We start from the raw sequence: 18,588 nt of genomic DNA, 5'->3' as shown, positions 1-18,588 counted from the left end.
AGAAAACTTTTGAGCATTTCTGGCTTATTTTGTAACACAACATGTCCTGATACTGGTAAATGTAGTTCAAAATAAGATTTCCCAGCTTATTACATGACCTGATTAGCTAAATATCCCTTCTTATTTCAAGACATCTTACCAAGCACATTTTCACTTGTTCTATTGGCCCCTGTTTTTATATTCTTTTACTTGATCTTGGAGCAGAATTTTTTCCAGTGAGGCTAAAATATATGTGTTTATGTGTGAAGTACGTGTAGACTGTGACTCACATTGTTGCGCGGGGCGTTGGTCCAGACCGGGTCCTCTGCTGCCAGAGCGATACTGCTCATAGCAATCACAACCAGGATGCTCATCTCAAAATATCGCAGAGTCACGATGTAGTGACATAACCGCCTCACCCTGAGGACAGACAGGTGGCCACATGAGAGCAGTGGACACACACATAGAATAGCTTCTATCTCCTCAGTTTGGTGCTTCAACACACTTCAGAATCAGAATCCAGTTTATTGCCACACATACGAGGAATGTGCTTTGGGGTCTGTTGGTGCAGACATAAACAATCTAAGAACATAAGTTATATGAGTAGTTGACAAATATAAAGATAATACAAATAACTATTTTTAATATACTATTTAGCAATAACATAGAATAAAGGAAAGTATTTGCACAAAAAAGGAATTTAATTTATAAAGAAATAACCTAAAAACCTAAAAAAACATACAAACTTAGGACAACGAAAATATGACAATATATGGCAAACCATATAAAGCACCCGTGTGGCTTTTTACACATGTACACATGAGAACACAGTTCACAAAGTGACACAGGAAGCCTGAGACACAAGATCAAAGACATAACTAAGTCCACACTACAACCTGATGTATGTATTGTTTTATTCTCAGAGTTATGTTACTCGGATGGTGGATGGTTGAGCTCTATGAGTTCTGACATTACGGACTCTGTGAAGTGACTTCCCCATTTTGTTAACAAAGTGACCTGAGTTTAGTGAGAAAAGCTTGTGCTCAGCCTCCCTTCTCCATATTGGACTATTTTGGCCTTCTTGCACCTTAGCAGTGTGTCATGAGTATGGTCTTCTGACAACGTATAACTATGGAAACATACATTTATTTAGATAGTGGTATAAATAAGGCAACAGTTAACCATCATGTAATACATAGACAGCATGCCTTTTCAGCAGAAATCCTGAAAGAAACAATATGAATAAATAGAAATGATACACAAATCAAGCTGTAAAATACACTATGAAGAAATACCAGGACATATGCAAAATGCCAACACAAGAATATGTGAAGAAAACATGAAGTAAGTGTTTAATTCTATCCAGTGAGTATGCATCTAATGTTGATATAAAGGCTAAGTAGAAGCCACAGCCATGCCTGTAATCTGTGGATATAAATATATACATACATTATTCATACAGAGTGTTGCAGCCATACTCTGACCTCTTAAATATATCTGATAAGCACACAAGTCAAAGACAGAGTATTAGGGCCTTGGTAGGTACAACAGATTTTACAGAAGGGGGTAATATTCCAGGAGAAATATCAGTAACAAGGAATGCCACATGTTAGCCAGGAGGTCTAACAGTATGCAACATTGATACTGTATATTCTTTATCTGTTCATTGTATCTTATATCCAGATGTTCTAATGAGTATGTAAGCACAAATATCTCTTTAAATCCTGGAAGCTTTAATTAGATGTCTGTGCTAAAATCACCAGGTTGTTCTTATCGCTGCATCTCACTGCAATATAATTTGATTAGGTAATCTACTGGATTTTATTGTTTTAAAGTTATTTTTCCCTTTCAAATATATGTTTTATTTTTGGGGAATATTAGCCCACTTCTTCATACATATTACACAATCTCTGTGGTGTAACTCCTGTAGCATGTAGGAGGTCCTACAGAAGGGAAAGGAAAAGATGGAGGATGAGGAGGTGACTCACGGGTTGGTCTGTCCAAAGACGAACATAGAACTGTAAGGCAGGATGGGTTTGGGTCCACTTGGAGCCAGCTCCGCCAGGGTCTTATCATTCATGGGCATGGTCTCACAGTCCATACTGTTCACTGAAAACACACACAGTTTACAACAATGCAGGCAGGGTCATCACCGTCATGTCTGACTGTCTGTCTTCATCTAATAGGTAATCCCCCTACTCAATTTGGAGATGTGATTTAAGTATTGACATGTCAGAGTGGCATTGAACAGTCATCAACATTCTATACATCTAATTGATTGTCCTCAAAACCCCATGGGAGGGTAAACTAGATCGATTGTTCAAACATCGGACACAATGAAAGAATCTGCAGTCAAAATGTAACCAACATGTGTTCTGATTGGTCCCTGTAACAACTATTGTCTGGAAGAATGTATACACTGACATAACGGAAGAATGTACTTAAATGAAATGTATTATGTCAACAGATTTCACATTACTATATCAGGTTAGTTGAAAGCAATAATATTACGTTTAAATAAAAAATATTAGGTTCAACTTAATATTATTGCTTTCCACTAACCTAATGCAGTTGTGTGAAATCTGTTGACATAATATATTTAATTAAAGTCAACATTTCAGTTTTTTCAGTGTGTACAATCTCATAAAAAAGCCCCTGTCCTGCTAGATTTGGGGCCTTACATCCATTCTAGGGCCCAGATGTCACAGAGCCAACCTTAGTCAGCAACATTCCCACTTCCAGTACAGACGGATCCTTTTTTTGCACGTCCCGACCATCTTTATTACTTGACTGAAAAATGTATTTCCTGTAAGTAACCAAACCATTTATACTCTGCCATGTTATTTGGACACACTGCAAAGTTTGTCATCCTGCTTTCTTACAGTAAACAGCGTATCTTTACTCAGCACAACTTGTGTTTCCATGAAAACAGAACTTGGATGTAATGTTGCTGTGGAAGTGGCATAGTGAACTGACTCTGTATGAGGGTGGTGTCTCCAGGGGGGGAGGTGATAGTCACAGGAGGAACATGGATGGAGGATTGGCAGGTTCTTCTGACGTTCCTCTGGTTGTCTGAATCCTCTGGTCGGTCGCTCGGCCAGTCAGCCCCCCCAGAGCCCTGCTGGGGGGAGAGAGGGAGGGACTCCCCCTCTGAGTCAGCAAACCTGTCCCCAGGAAAGAGAAAGGGTCTTTGATATAAATTCTGTACATATTTTCAGAACATTTCACACTGACGACACAAGGGTAACGATGATTGTGTTAGTAGCTCTTAATCTGACCTAACACAGGATTATTTAAACCAAGAAAAACAACATTTGTTTGTTGTAAATTAAATCTTTATTGTCACATTGTACATGGTCAGTATCATAAGAACCACATTCTCGCAAACACTTCTGTCGACTGTGCATCTGTTTACTTTTCACCTTTGGTGTAATGAAGAAACGAATCAGATTCTTCCACGAGAATTCCCTCCAGGTTCGCAAACTAGCGGATGAATGATGGGTCCTCCACATATCATGCCAATCTTCATCTGATATTTGTATATGGAGTTCTTCCTCCCATTTAACCTTGATATATTTGGTTGAGTGTTTGTCATTTTTGATAAATCCTTGATATAATGCCGAAATGATTCTTATGTTACTTTCCTGATATGTTTTAGTATATATTTGGATAATATTATTCAACACCTTGGAAAAATCTGATCTGATTTCCTTCTTGTAATAGTCCCTTAGCTGAAGGTATCTATAGAGTTCATGTGTTCCCAATTTGTATTGTCTTCTCAAATTATCAAACCTCTCCAGCTACCCTTCCTTAACCAAATCACACCAAGCTGTTATTTAGTGGGAATGCTGATACAGCATTTCAACTATATGTTCTTCTACGGACAAAATTATTATTATTCCGCCGGAACTTTGCACCTCTTCTCCTCCTGCATTCAACATCGCAGAAACTCAGTTCAAACATCAAAACGTTCAGCTCGGTCGGGAATCGATGGCTATCTTTTGGATTATTCATAACTTTCATAATTCCAGAGATACATCCCATAATTCATCACATTTGTAACCATTGAAGTCAATGGAGAAAATCTTCAGACTTGAACAATCTTCATGCGACTTCACTAAACTAACTGTTCATTCATACTTTCACTCAGAAACCTCATTCCAACCTTAAAATGTTACACATCTTTCTGACATTATTCGTGTAACACAACTTTTAAATCTGATTCTTACTTTTAGAGATATTAAACATTGTTCAGACCTTGTTAAAGAGGTTTTCTTCAGATTTTAACATTAACTAGAGTGCGTGATGTCACAGCTAGAGGGTAGGAAATCTTGAAATTTGCTTTCATATTTTTTTTTAAAACTGCCATAATTCCCAAACCCTACATTCTTGAGACATAATTTTTCATGACAAACGTAGGAAAACATCTCGTAGCTTGAAAAATGACAAATAATTAAGCAAAATAATTAAACAAAATGCCTCTTGAGGGCATGAAGTGACAAACACGTTCAACATGTCTCCATTAAAACCCATTGTAATTTCAGGCTGATATTTCCTCACAGCAGCAGCCGCACACCTTTAGTTAAACTGCCAAAAAGGCCACATTATTAACCCGAAAGTACACAAAAATTACACATCAGATACTCAACTTCCTTGACATGCTTCACGTTTTGAAATGTCACAGATATCTGTTATGGTTCTTCCACGAAACGTTCACATGTAAGAGGTTCATCTCTCATTCAGAACAATGCAAACCTTTGATCTCTACATAGCTCGTTAGCTCAACTATAAACACCTGTGTAATGGAACACGATGATGTCATCACTACAACTGACAGCAGTCAGTTCTAACTGTTCATATCTCTATCTCTCTATCTCTCTATCTCTCTGGCCGTGTCTCAATTCAGGGGTTTCATCCTTCGAAGGGTGCATTCTTAGACCGCATATGTCACTTCCGCCGAAAGAAGGCTGTCCCAATTTAAAAAAAAGACGAGACCCACGAATGCAGCCTACTTTTCCCCAATTTGAAGGATACATCTGATGTACACTCCGCGGCCTACCATATCCCAGGGTGCAATGTGCGCAGGGAAGAGTGAGTTTTTTTCAAATGGAATGGCTTCCGGTCTCCCCAGCAGAGTGGATTTAAAAGCAGCAGCAAGCGGAGGAATCACTAATAAATGTGAGTATTGGATTTTAACTTACTTTAAATTAACTAACGCCACACACGTCAAACCCAAGGGGCATTAAAACATACATTTTCGTTAAATAATACGGATAAATATGTGACGCTAACTAGCTAGCTGGACGTACTGCACTGTTGTTTACACTTATTTTTAATTCAATTCAGATGTTTACTAAAGTCATACAGAGATCTTGGCTCTGTTATAGATAAGTTATACTTTATATTACATAAATAGACCAAAGTGAAAACATTTAGACCTGTATAGCCTACAGTACGGTGGGATTTATAAAAGGCTACCCTGACGTGTAGCTGCTGTTAGCTTTATTTATTTCTCTGACATGTTGCAATGTTTTACTGTTTATTAAACTTTGGGACAACATTACAACCTTTGTGTTCAGCTCATGCTGCTTTGAGGTGGGGCTAAAAGAAAAGCCTATTTTAAATATTTCCACCAGATTTGATCATCTTTTAGAAGGTTAAAGTTTATTTAATGTATCCTAATCCCATAATAATAAGACAATCAAAAATAGACAGCAGCCTTTTGCTTGATGTTAGTTTGTGCCGTGCTGTCAAAGGGATGCACGTGTGACTGTCATTTCATCTCTTTAGTTTTTTAAAAACCAGAACAGTACATCATTTTGAATGATCCTTTAGGGATTGTTTGTCTGAAATGCTTAGAGTTACATTTTGCAATAATACTTCTGCAACCCTGTGTTTAATATGATTAATTAACTTTTTTCTTTTTCTCTTGTTTTTCTCTGTTATTAGTAAAATTCTGGAGAAATGGATCTGCTGGAGAAGGACCCCTAATCTGAAAAGTGCACAGCGGATCATCAGGACAGAGCTGCCATCCACCTGGACCCCCCGTGGTGCTGGAGAAGGACCCCTAACCCCAGCGGATCATCAGGACAGAGCTGCCATCCACCTGGACACCCCGTGGTGCTGGAGAAAGCAAAACGGCGATCAGGAACATCCTCCACCCAGACCTCTGCTTACTGCCGTCCTACAGACTTGTGGCTTAGTTTCAGAATTAGATTTTGTATGTGTCCTTTCTTTTAATAGATATGTAACGATTATAGCTTGAGTCTGTGTGATTCCCCAAACAACTGCTTCTATATACTTGCTGCACATATAATACAAATAAACAACTCCATAAACACACTTTTGCTGATATTTGTTTTACTGCTGATGATGTTAAATAACATGATTGATTTCCTCTCTCAATGATGAAAGTTATAATAATAGAAGACATGAAGCTGCAGAGAGAGGGTGGATATATTCTTACCTCTACTTTGTGATAAGATGAAAATACTATATTAAATTGTAATTGTTAAACACATTGTTTATTTCATTTACTGAGGTTTTAACCATTATTTCCAACATGTGTACATAAGCAGTGGAATAATAGGATATCTCTAGGTCATTAAACTGTCTTCAGTTTAATTTTATTAATACAAAAAATAGGTAATAGAAAATGTTTAATTGTGTATTTCAGCAGAGCGGGGGGTCACGGTGCTGCTAGACCTGGAGGTGCTGACCTGGAGTCAGTGGGACATCATCTGGGCAGGTTTAGGGGAAGAAGGAGAATATCAACTGTTATGATCACAGCTATTAAGATTAGAACACTAATATTGTTAAGAATCAATCTATACAACATGCTTTTGTTCATTTAAAAAACATATTGTTTTATTAGTACAGAAAAATTAAGACTTATTTTAAATATGAAATAATATGATTAAATTACATCAGCTATATATAGTTTACTTGTTAACTTACTAATGTAACATTACTGGGGGCTAAAGGAACAGCTTCATCTTATTTACCTGGCCATGGTCCTCTTTAATTCATCGCCGACGGTGATCTCCAAAAAATGTAAAAGTAAAAGTAAAGTTTCTGGATCCTTTTCAGCTGAGTTAGCTTGTAAGCTAATTTGCTAGCAGGCTGCTGGAGCAGCGCAACCGAACAGCGCGTATCACGTGACGTAAATACGAAGCCCTCCGTAGGCTAGACCGTCTCATTTCGTAGGCCGCTCGGTCCAGCCTACCCGGTCTACGTGGGCTGGGTCCTCCGTGGACCGCGTAGGCTGCGTACTCCGAAGGGTGCAGCCCCTGAATTGACACACGGCCACAATCTCTCTGTAAATCCAATGGACACGGTCCAATCGTCCCCCAATCTTCACTTGTATATCACCGGTCCATGCCTCAACAGCTCTACGCCAAATCTGAAATCTCACCATATGCCGTTTCCATGGAAACGCATCCCTCCTCATAAGACACGATGTTCCTTTAACTCCTATGAAAATGTTCAAAAAGTGCTCAAAATTCACATGTGTGCTAACAGTCCAGCCGTGAAGACATCTACGAGACAGTTTTGAGATTTCTTCAAATGCCGTTGCCATGGCAACACAATGCTCGCCATGAAACACCGTTTTCTCATAACTTCAGTGAAAATGTTCCAAACGGCCCAAAACTTCACAGGTTTGGTAACGATGCAGCCATCAACGCATTTAAGCGTATTATGGGGTGTCATCAAATGCCGTTGCCATGGCGACAGACCACTCGCCATGAAGCACGATGTCGTTGTAAGTCCAATGGAAACGGTCCAATCGTCCCCCAAACTTCGCTTGTATATCACCGGTCCAGCCCTCAACAGCTCTACGTCAATTATGGGGTTTCTTCAAATGCCGTTGCCATGGCAACACAATGCTCGCCATGAAACACGGTTTTCTCATAACTTCAGTGAAAATGTTCCAAACGGCCCAAAACTTCACAGGTTTGGTAAGGATGCAGCCATCAACGCATCTAAGCGTATTATGGGGTGTCATCAAATGCCGTTGCCATGGCGACAGACCACTCGCCATGAAGCACGATGTCGCTGTAAGTCCAATGGAAACGGTCCGATCATCCCCCAAACTTCTCTTGTATATCACCGGTCCAGCCCTCAACAGCTCTACGTCAATTATGGGGTTTCTTCAAATGCCGTTGCCATGGCAACACAATGCTCGCCATGAAACACGGTTTTCTCATAATTTCAGTGAAAATGTTCCAAACGGCCCAAAACTTCACAGGTTTGGTAACGATGCAGCCATCAACGCATCTAAGCGTATTATGGGGTGTCATCAAATGCCGTTGCCATGGCGACAGATCATTCACCATCAAGTTAGTTCAAAAGTTTGCAGTTCAAATATTCTGCTGCTTTTCCAAGCCTTTTTACTTTCTTTTCTTCACTCATCACACATTCAAGCCCCCAGTGTTCATGTATCATTTCAATCTAAATTCTTCACTTTCTTCTTACACATTACATTTCAGCATAGCAGTTTAGCGTCAGCTTTTCAGCATAAAGCATTCCCACTAGCAATTTCTTCAGGAATTGCATTCTCTAGTTCCTTTTGCTACCCATTGTTTAAAACCGTGATCATATTTTGCAGGCTTGAAGTTTCCATCATAAGCTACCCATTTTATTATATTTGCATCATTTTGAATCTTATATATTTTCAGTACTTTAAACCACAGATCCAATTTGTGTACTGTTATTGGACCCATATTAGTTTTGAGTTCCTTATACAATTTATCAATCATACTTTGAATTGGAATTTGGTTTACTTCATTTTCCATATCCTTCCATTTTGCTCTAAATTCTGATTTACAGCAACAGTAAATAGGTCTTAGCTGAGCAGCATAGTAGTACTCCATCAATTTTGGAAAACCCATACCGCCTCTTTCTTTGGGTAGCTGGAGAGTTTTGTACCTAACCCTTGGCCTCTTTCCCCCCCAAACAAATCTGGATATCATTCTATCCCAATTTATAAATTGGCCTTGGGGGACCTCTACTGGTAAAGATTGGAATAGATAGAAACATTTAGGTAGAACATTTAGTTTAACTATTTCAATTCTTGAGTTTAGGTCGAGTGGTAAGGTAGACCACCTTGATATATATTTTTTTATGTCTTGGTTTAAATTGTCGTAATTCGCTCTATACAAATCAGAGATGTTTTTACTGATCATCACACCCAAATATTTAATTGACTTTAGATTCCAGTTAAGGTCATATGATTCCTGGATCGCTTTTGGTGGGATATAATTAAATGCTAAAACCTGGGTTTTTGAAATATTAATCTTATACCCTGAGAGATAGCTGTACGCTTCAAAAAGCTTCATCAAACTGGGGAGCGATTAAAAAACGCGAAAAGGATAGGTGAAAGACAGCATCCTTGTCTAGTCGATCTCTGCAACCATATTTTCTCCGTCAGATTTTCATACATTTTTATTCCAGCAGAAGGTTTTTGGTATCAAAATCATGCTGGTATTAATCAATTGTACTGATTTATTATTGAATCCGAATCGTTCCAATACCTTACAAAGAAAATCCCAATTAACACAATCGAATGCCTTTTCAGCATCAACGCTTATCAATACTGTGCTTTGCTTCCCTCTTCGTGCCTGGTAAATTATTAGTTGAGTTTTTCGGATATTGTCTTGGGTTTGGCGACCTGGTATGAATCCCGTTTGGTCTTCGTCATTAGACCAGATCATTAATTCTGCTATGAAGGTGTTTATTCTTTTGGCAATAATTGACGTATATCATTTATAATCTATGTTTAGCACTGAGATCGGTCTATAATTTTCACATCTGTCCTTCTCTTTACCTGGTTTCGGGATGACTGAAATAATTGCTTCTGCCCATGTTGGTGGCAATTTATTTTTCTTTGAGAGTCCAATTAAAAGAGGTTCAGTGCAGGCATCAAATCATCTCTTAACACCTTGTACCATTCAGAAGGGTAGCAGGTGGTTGTAGTTGTTCATAGAACCTCTGAAATACTCTTTCTATGTCTTCTGGTTCATATATTACTTCATTGGTACATGGATCCCTAATTTTCATATATTATATGAAATATTATAATATTTCATTTATCTTGGCTTTGGTTTCCTTGATATGTTCATATACTTTTTGGTCGTTTGTCTTTTGGTATTGCTGCTCCAATTCTCTTAATCTTATAGAATGGTTCTGATATGCTTCTCTTCTCGAACGACCGCTTTGAGGGCATCCCAAACAATGTGCGGGTCAACTTCTTTATTGCTATTTTCTTCCATATATTGCCTAATGTCTTTTTTCAGTTCCTCCACCAACCCTTTATTATTTAGAATTCCCACATTAAGTCTCCAGATTGTTTGTCTTTTTCTGGCATTTAAGTGTATTTTTTAAAACAGGGTGTTATGGTCTGATATATCTGCACCTCCTATCTTACATTCAGCTACCCTATATCTATCACCCATATTCATCAAAAAGTAATCTATCCTTGAGTGTACATTGTGTGTTGCCGAATAATGGGTGAAGTCTTTTTCAAAAGGGTTGAGACTCCTCCATATGTCTATCATCCCAATAGAGTGGTGCAGGGATGACGTATTGCTTTAAAAAGCAATGGGATTTCTCCATAGGATTTTGGAAAATAGCTCGAAATAAGGTCTGTGGAAAACGAAGCTGTTTGATAACAACCTCCATCTCAACGTCAGCAAAACCAAGGAGCTGATTGTGGATTACAGGAAGCAGCAGAGAGAGGGACACGTCCCCATCGCCATCAATGGGACTATGGTGGAGAGAGTCAGCAGCTTCAGGTTCCTCGGTGTCCACATCACTGAGGACCTGACATGGACTCATCACACTAACACCATCACCAAAACAGCTCCACAGCGGCTCTTCTTCCTCCGCAGGCTGAGGAGGTTCATCATTCTGCAACTTCTACAGGTGCACCGTATGGAGTATCCTGACCTTCTACAGGTACACCATAGAGCGCATCCTGACCTTCTAAAGGTGCACCATAGAGAGCATCCTGACCTTCTACAGGTGCACCATAGAGAGCATCCTGACCTTCTAAAGGTGCACCATAGAGAGCATCCTGACCTTCTAAAGGTGCACCATAGAGAGCATCCTGACCTTCTACAGGTGCACCATAGAGCGCATCCTGACCTTCTAAAGGTGCACCATAGAGAGCATCCTGACCTTCTACAGGTGCACCATAGAGAGCATCCTGACCTTCTACAGGTGCACCATATAGAGTATTCTGGCCTTCTACAGGTGCACCATAGAGAGCATCCTGACCTTCTAAAGGTGCACCATAGAGAGCATCCTGACCTTCTAAAGGTGCACCATAGAGAGCATCCTGACCTTCTACAGGTGCACCATAGAGAGCATCCTGACCTTCTACAGGTGCACCATATAGAGTATTCTGACCTTCTACAGGTGCACCATAGAGTATTCTGGCCTTCTACAGGTGCACCAAGAGAGCATCCTGACCTTATACAGGTGCACCATAGAGAGGATCCTGACCTTCTACAGGTGCACCATAGAGAGGATCCTGACCTTCTACAGGTGCACCATATAGAGTATTCTGGCCTTCTACAGGTGCACCATAGAGCGCATCCTGACCTTCTACAGGTGCACCATAGAGAGGATCCTGACCTTCTACAGGTGCACCATAGAGAGGATCCTGACCTTCTACAGGTGCACCATAGAGAGCATCCTGACCTTCTACAGGTGCACCATATAGAGTATCCTGACTTTCTACAGGTGCACCATAGAGAGGATCCTGACCTTCTACAGGTGCACCATAGAGAGGATCCTGACCTTCTACAGGTGCACCATAGAGTATTCTGGCCTTCTACAGGTGCACCAAGAGAGCATCCTGACCTTCTACAGGTGCACCATATAGAGTATCCTGACTTTCTACAGGTGCACCATAGAGAGCATCCTGACCTTCTACAGGTGCACCATATAGAGTATCCTGACTTTCTACAGGTGCACCATAGAGAGCATCCTGACGTTCTACAGGACTAAAACCACCAGACTCAGGGACAGTTTCATCCCACAGGCCATAAGACTGTTAAAACACCTGAACTTTTGAAACAACATCCATAACATTAATCTGGCTGCAATTTAGAAATTATTTATCTAATATATTCAATCACGTGCACTATTTCACTTTTTTACTATTTTTCTTTTTGTATTTACTTGCGCTATTCTTTCAGTTTTTCTGTTTTATTGTGTTGCACTGTTGGAGGAGCCTGTGACCTAAAATTGTCATCGTCATAACTACACTGTAGCTATGTACGTATGACCAATAAAAGCCTTGAACCTTGAACCTTGAAATGCACGTTTTTTTCAGCTGGATAATCTCCACATCTCTACCCTACTTTTATAATTTTCGAATCATAAATCTAATCGCCAGAAGCAAAATGCTAACGTTATGCAATAAACGAACTACAGCAGGGTCGCACGACTTCAACGTCACGCCAACTTAAGATCGATATTCAAAAATACAGATTCAAAATTGTACAAGTTGAAGCGTTTGTTTTAACAGTTTGCAGGAGCGCAGGTACTTGCTTTCAAGCAGAACAGGGCAAACAAACTTAGCGGGAGTGTTTACGTGTTCGGCGTAATGACGTACAACGTCCTCGACAACTTCTGTAGTCCTATTCAGCCACTTGTTAACAACCATCGTTTTTCAGACACGTAAACTAAAAATCACCAGTGGGGTCACTGCTGATGTATTTAATGTCGTAGAACAAAACGTGATCCGTCTCCTAAATATGTGTCAACCACAGACCTTATTTCGAGCTATTTTCCAAAATCCTATGGAGGAATCCCATTGACTCTGCGACGAAGGAACGGGAAGTGGTAAAATGCTAACTTACTTCCGGGTTTTAGGACTCGTCACTGCACCACTCTATTTCTTCCAAAGATGTTTTTACACATTTTGACAGCTGTGTTTTGCTTCCCTTTGTTTGTAGCCTTTATTTAACCAGGTTAACTGGTTGTATCTAGACTGTGGTTTAGGACTACGATGAAGTGCCCCCCGCAAATTAAAATCCCTTCTGTTTCTGTTGCTATAACATTAAACAAGGATTTAAAGAAGTTCTTATTGCTTTCTGGAGGTGCATAGACATTAATCAACGTTGCACTTTCATTTTCCAGTTTTCCCTTCACTAGTATATATCTTCCCTCTTTATTCTTAAGTTCCTTTTCACAAACCAATGTAGCAGACTTGGATCCTTCGATTTTGACTGGTCATTTACTGAACATCATGCATACTGTTTTTTTTACGTTTAACTGAATGTTGTTCAGCCAGTGTTGAACCTTGTCCAAAGCATTAGAGAGACAAGATGCGATCATTTCAGTGTTTTTCCCGTGTATAAAGATGACCGCATCATCGGCATACATTTGCACATTCAAATCAGGACATACATTAGGCAAGTCATTAATGTACAGTGAAAACAGTAATGGTCCAAGAATGGAACCTTGTGGAACCCCAACAGGGTTGACAAGGTAGGGGGATTTGGCTCCGTTGACCAAAACACACTTTTTTCTGTTCGATAAGTAAGACTTTAACCAATGTATTGAATCTGCCGAAAAATTGAAATAAGTCAGCTTTGTAAGGAGCACTTGGTGGTCAACAGTGTCAAAAGCCTTCCTGAGATCAAGGAAGACAGCACCTACATATGGACTCGTGTTCAACATACATTTAACCTTTTCCACAAAGACACAGTTAGCTGTCTCAGTGGAGTGGTGAGCACGAAAGCCAAACTGCATTGGGTGGAGTGGAGCGAAACCTTTGTCTAAATGTTTGGTGATTAGTTTTGACACCCATTTCTCAGCTATCTTAGAGACACAGGGGAGGATGCTGATAGGTCTTTAATTTCAAGCTCTGCCTTAATAGTTGGTCTCTAGATTGCATTCGATTCCTTCATTGTAGATTCAGCCAGGGAAGATGATGTTCCTTCCTATCCCTAAGGCACCCTCTTCTTGAGAAAGAAGACATTGTATCATTAATTTTAGATTATCGTTTTCACCAAAATCTTCAGAGGAGAGAGTGTCAATCAATCATTTTCACTGCATCCATAAAACGTTGTTGCAGATTTTTGGGGATGAAGCAAGAACCGAAGGCAGGGGTTTTAGGTGTGGCCATGAACCTTTTTTTGGTGAGTTTCCTGGTAAAAAGAACAAGATTATGGTCAGAAAGACCAGTCAGGAAGTTGTAGGTTTGAACTATTCTGTCAGCTTTGTTAGTAAATAATAAATTTATCATAGTCTTGGAGGTTTTGGTTATTCTAGTCGGTTGATCCATTAGTTGTATTAAGTTGTGTTTATCCGTGATCCGTTTTAAGTTCTTTCTATTTTGTTTATCATTCCAGTTTATGTTAAAGTCTCCTAAAATAATTAGCTCTTTGTTGGAGTCACAGGAATTGAGTTTTACCTGATCAGAGAAATCCACCTTAGCGGTGGGTTGTCGATATAGGCAAATCATGGTGAGGGACATTTCCTCAGATAGTGTGATTTCCACACCAACACAATCAAACTCAATATTAGCTGGGAGTGCAATCTCCCTACAAGTAATGGTATTCCTCACATAAAGCAACACACCCCCTCCATTTCCCTTCAGTCTGTCCTTCCTAAACACATTATATCCTGACAGAGATACAAGAGTGGATGGTGACGACTGTTTTAGCCAAGATTCCGATATTCCCAAACAATCAATATTGGACTCAAGGAGATGTTCTAGCTGTTCATGTTTATTACAGATGCTGCAGAAATGTAAATGTCCACTGAATAGTCCCTTCGGCTTGCACCGAGGATCCCACACTATTTTAGCTTGATTCATTATTTGAATTTTTTTTGTGTAACAGTGTTTTTTAAATACCGGATTTCTAGGCTTTACCTCGGTGCCGTTGTTGACAGTGGAGCAGTCAGAGCTAGCTGTTGGTTTGTGGTTCTCTGTCGCTAGGCTGCTAGCCATCGGCGCGGACCCACAGTTCTCCGGCAGAGCTAGCTGTTCAGCTAGCTTGCCTCGTCCGAAGCCAGCCGGCGCAAGCCCACAGAGATCCTCGGGCAGAGCTAGGTGTTTTGCTAGCCGGCCTCGTCTGAAGCCAGCCGGTGATGCATGGTTCTCCGCTGCTGTGTTTTTAGCCCTCGGTGTGGGCCCCCAGTCCTCCGATGGTGTGGATGTTGGTCCTGCTGCTAGGTCGGCAGCGCAAGACCGCAGAGACCCGCTGGTGGTGCTAGCTGTTCAGCTAGCCAGCCTCTTCGGAATCCAACTGATGGCGTGTGGAGCTCAGCGGCTGGGCCGCCAGCCGCCAGGTCGATGGAAACTACGCCGAGACCCAGACACGGGTGGATATCTCCCGAGAGCAAGAGACATAGCAGAGCCAATAGCCCAATATTCTCCTCTTTTCGTTTTAGACCCTTTTTTTTGTTTGAGAGAGTCTGCCAGGAGTGCCAGATGAATGAACTGTAGATAATATGCCGACCATGGCCGAAGTGCTTGATATTCAACGATGTTGCTGGTGCAGATAATGATGTATCCTCAACATGTTGTTTTACCATGGGGGCAAGATGAGTGGTGTAGCTACACAGAGGTTTGAGATTTAGGACAATCATGCAGAGATAGATTGCTGCCACTGCGCCTGAACTGTCTGCCGCCATCTTGGAAAAACGGTCGTGTGAGAGCTCTATGGGCGCGTTGAATTTGCAGGTCGGCTCCTTCAGGTAACTTTAACTCCGTTTTAAGCATTGTATCCAGATAGCCGACGACAGAGCCTCCTTCTGTGTCCTCGCCTCGGGCAAGCCGAAAATCCGGACATTGTTTCTCCGTGGCCTCGCTTCAAGGTATGTTATTTTGTCTTGCATCTCGTCCCTGGCCAACATGAGGCCCCACGCAAAGTTATATGATGAGGCCCTCTGTTTCGCGAGCATCAACGGGGGGGGACTAGCGGTGCCTCGCAGCGGCGAAACCGTGCCGCGCCACACTAATTGCGCTGCATAAGCGCATAGGTGTGCCGCATTTTCGGCTCAGTTGAGACACCCTCTGCAGGATGAGGCCCCCTCCGCAAGGTGAGGCCCCACGCAGTCTGCATGATCGGCCTGTAGGGAGGGACGACCCTGCTCCGACTGTTTACCTTCACTCAACCAAAGCCTGCTTGAATCGGTCAATACAATACTACCAGCACAAATGGACTAAACACAGAAACCAGGACGTTTCTGAAACCAAAACACTATTCAGATGTATAAAGTAAAGTAAAGTACATCCTTTTGTAAGGGCAGCTGCAGTATGACCTGAAAGTGAAAAAAAGTTTCCTATTTGGAACGTAGCCTCTGTATTTAACCTGCACTTTATTTGTATTTAAATAATACTGACTTCACAAAATGTACAACCATATACTACATTAAATGAATTACTCTCGTGTATTCTTACTCACCCAATTACTCTCTGCTTCACACAACTTGTAAGGCTATATGTACAACACTGTTCCTCTTATGTGAATGGCAAGACCCTCAAATGAAACCTGCTGGTTTGATTTTAACCTCATAGACATTGCTTTCCACTTACTTGAATACAGGACCAAAGGGTCCATGCAGTGGTTTTCTGTTTTTACCTGTGACTGTGGGTCTTCTCCTTCTCGTTGGACTCCTCCCCTTCAGCTGTGGATTGGCCCCTGGACCCTTGAGTGTGACGCCTCCTCCTCTCTCCATTGGCACCACTGACTCCTCTGGAGTTCCTCTCCCCCTCCCTGTTGGATGAACGTCCATCTTTGGGGCAGGATCTTCGCTCTCCCTTCTCCCCACTGTTCACTGTCCTGTTGCCCCTCCGGGACTGCCGGTGTGAATGATGATGCCGATGCCCTCTCTCGCTCGTGACTCCTCCCCCACCGCTGTCATCCACTGAGCTCTGAAGGTGATGCCTCCTGCCCCCCTCTCGGCTGCGGGACCTCTCGCTCTTTGCCTCTTTTCCCTGGCTGTCGCCGGGCTCTTTAGACCGGCTGTGATGGACGTGGTGCCCCCGGTCCTTACTGGTGCCCCCATTTTCGTTAGCCTCCTCCCTGGTTCTGGCCCGGTCCCGGTCTCTGTGGCGGTGGTGGCGGCGGGGCTGGAGAGGAGCAGGAGGGGGGGGGTCAGTGGCAGCCTCTGCCTCCTCTGGCATGCAGGCATTGTGATGGTGGTGCTGGTGGCCGGCAGGACATGACCTGTCCAGAGGCGCAACAACCAGGGGCCGGTCCAGGTGGGTCTTCATGTCGGACCGGACCAGTTCGCTGTAGAGCGCCTCACAGCTGGTCTGGTTCTGCCTCCTCAGCTGGTTGGCCCTCTGCTCCCACACTGACATGGTCTTCAGTGACTTCTGCTGCTCCTTACTACAGTTGGGGCAGAGGACCAGACAAATCAAAACCCCTCACATTGATGTTATCATATTAAATACTGTGGAAACCACGTTGATGTCAGCGCCACATATTGATCACAACATTTGTTATTTCTACAAAGGGTATGATCATTTCGTACAGATACACTCACATTCATTTGAGGCATAACACATTCAATATCAATCTTCATTGCACATAATATCATTATATATTTTGTTGTACATTTCAGGATGGTACACATAGTCCCTACATGCTGATGGTTTACAGTATGACCAAGTTGCAATGAAACTTTCAACACAGCAAACACTTGGTCAATTCATCACAGTGAGCTGCAGAGAAAGGAACCAGCATGGCCACATGACCATGCTTTGACATGCTACTTATTTTCTGTCAGTGTCTCTGTGTAACTCAGTACTTTTGATTAGCTTTTGATGTTTTAAGTATTAGAAGTACATGTACTTCTAATACTTAAAACAGGGCCATCTCCTAACAGTGGGGAATTCTATTTCTAAGGTATATTCACACAGAACGTGAAGCAGATATTGTAGAGGGCAATGAAATATAAAGTCGATGCTAAAACACAAACACATGTAGATTTGTGCAAGGCGAGGAAAATATAGCAAACACCAATTCTGTGTCATATTGTGAGATGAAATTGTTCAACTCAAGTGAGAAATTCATATGACAGTGTGTAGAGAAATCCTATCAGTTCGAGATTATCTTGATGACTGTAATCTGTTGAATTTGAATCAGAAATGAAGGAGTAAGTGTAGTTATCTGTGGGCAGCTCTCATGAATAATTCACATTTTGCCATTAGAGGTGTCACGTTAAACGCTCACATCATAATGTAGTTATTTCAGCATCCTTTTGATCTTTGTTTGGCAATTAAGTAAACACAATGTATTGTGGGTTAATATCGCTCTAGTAGACCAGGGAAATTGGACTTGTAGCTTTAATGATGTAGAGTTTCCCTTTGCATTTGGTATGAACACAGCATCCTAATGCCATATCTTTAATAGGCATTTCATAAGAGAAGATAGGAAAGAGAAAATAAAGCTACCCTATTTGCCCTTCAGTAGCTTTATTCTTACTCACCTTCTACACACTGTATGTAAAACTTCAATAGTAAGCACCCTACCATACTCCTGCTAAGAAGCTGATGAACAATATGAATCAGAAAAGCATGTCACATGGTGTTCATGTAAAGGATGCATGACACTGTGTTTTTGTGTCATTTAGATTCTT

At 41.3% G+C, this 18,588-nt stretch overlaps 1 protein-coding gene across 1 annotated transcript in view; it reads right to left on the bottom strand.

Annotated features, from left to right (window-relative positions):
* The window catches only part of cacna1ba (calcium channel, voltage-dependent, N type, alpha 1B subunit, a), a 253,260-nt gene that overhangs the window by 53,318 nt on the left and 181,354 nt on the right, over nucleotides 1-18,588 (bottom strand). The window contains exons 21-24 of the mRNA XM_034133047.1: nucleotides 16,584-17,336; nucleotides 2,956-3,167; nucleotides 1,968-2,088; nucleotides 270-399 (exon numbers count right to left, since the gene is read on the bottom strand). Of these exons, the coding sequence (XP_033988938.1) occupies nucleotides 270-399; nucleotides 1,968-2,088; nucleotides 2,956-3,167; nucleotides 16,584-17,336 (1,216 nt within the window). The remainder of the gene's footprint in view (nucleotides 1-269; nucleotides 400-1,967; nucleotides 2,089-2,955; nucleotides 3,168-16,583; nucleotides 17,337-18,588) is intronic.

Source organism: Trematomus bernacchii, unplaced genomic scaffold, assembly GCF_902827165.1.
Source record: "Trematomus bernacchii unplaced genomic scaffold, fTreBer1.1, whole genome shotgun sequence".
NCBI lineage: Eukaryota > Metazoa > Chordata > Actinopteri > Perciformes > Nototheniidae > Trematomus > Trematomus bernacchii.
This window is presented reverse-complemented; position numbering and strand designations above follow the sequence as displayed.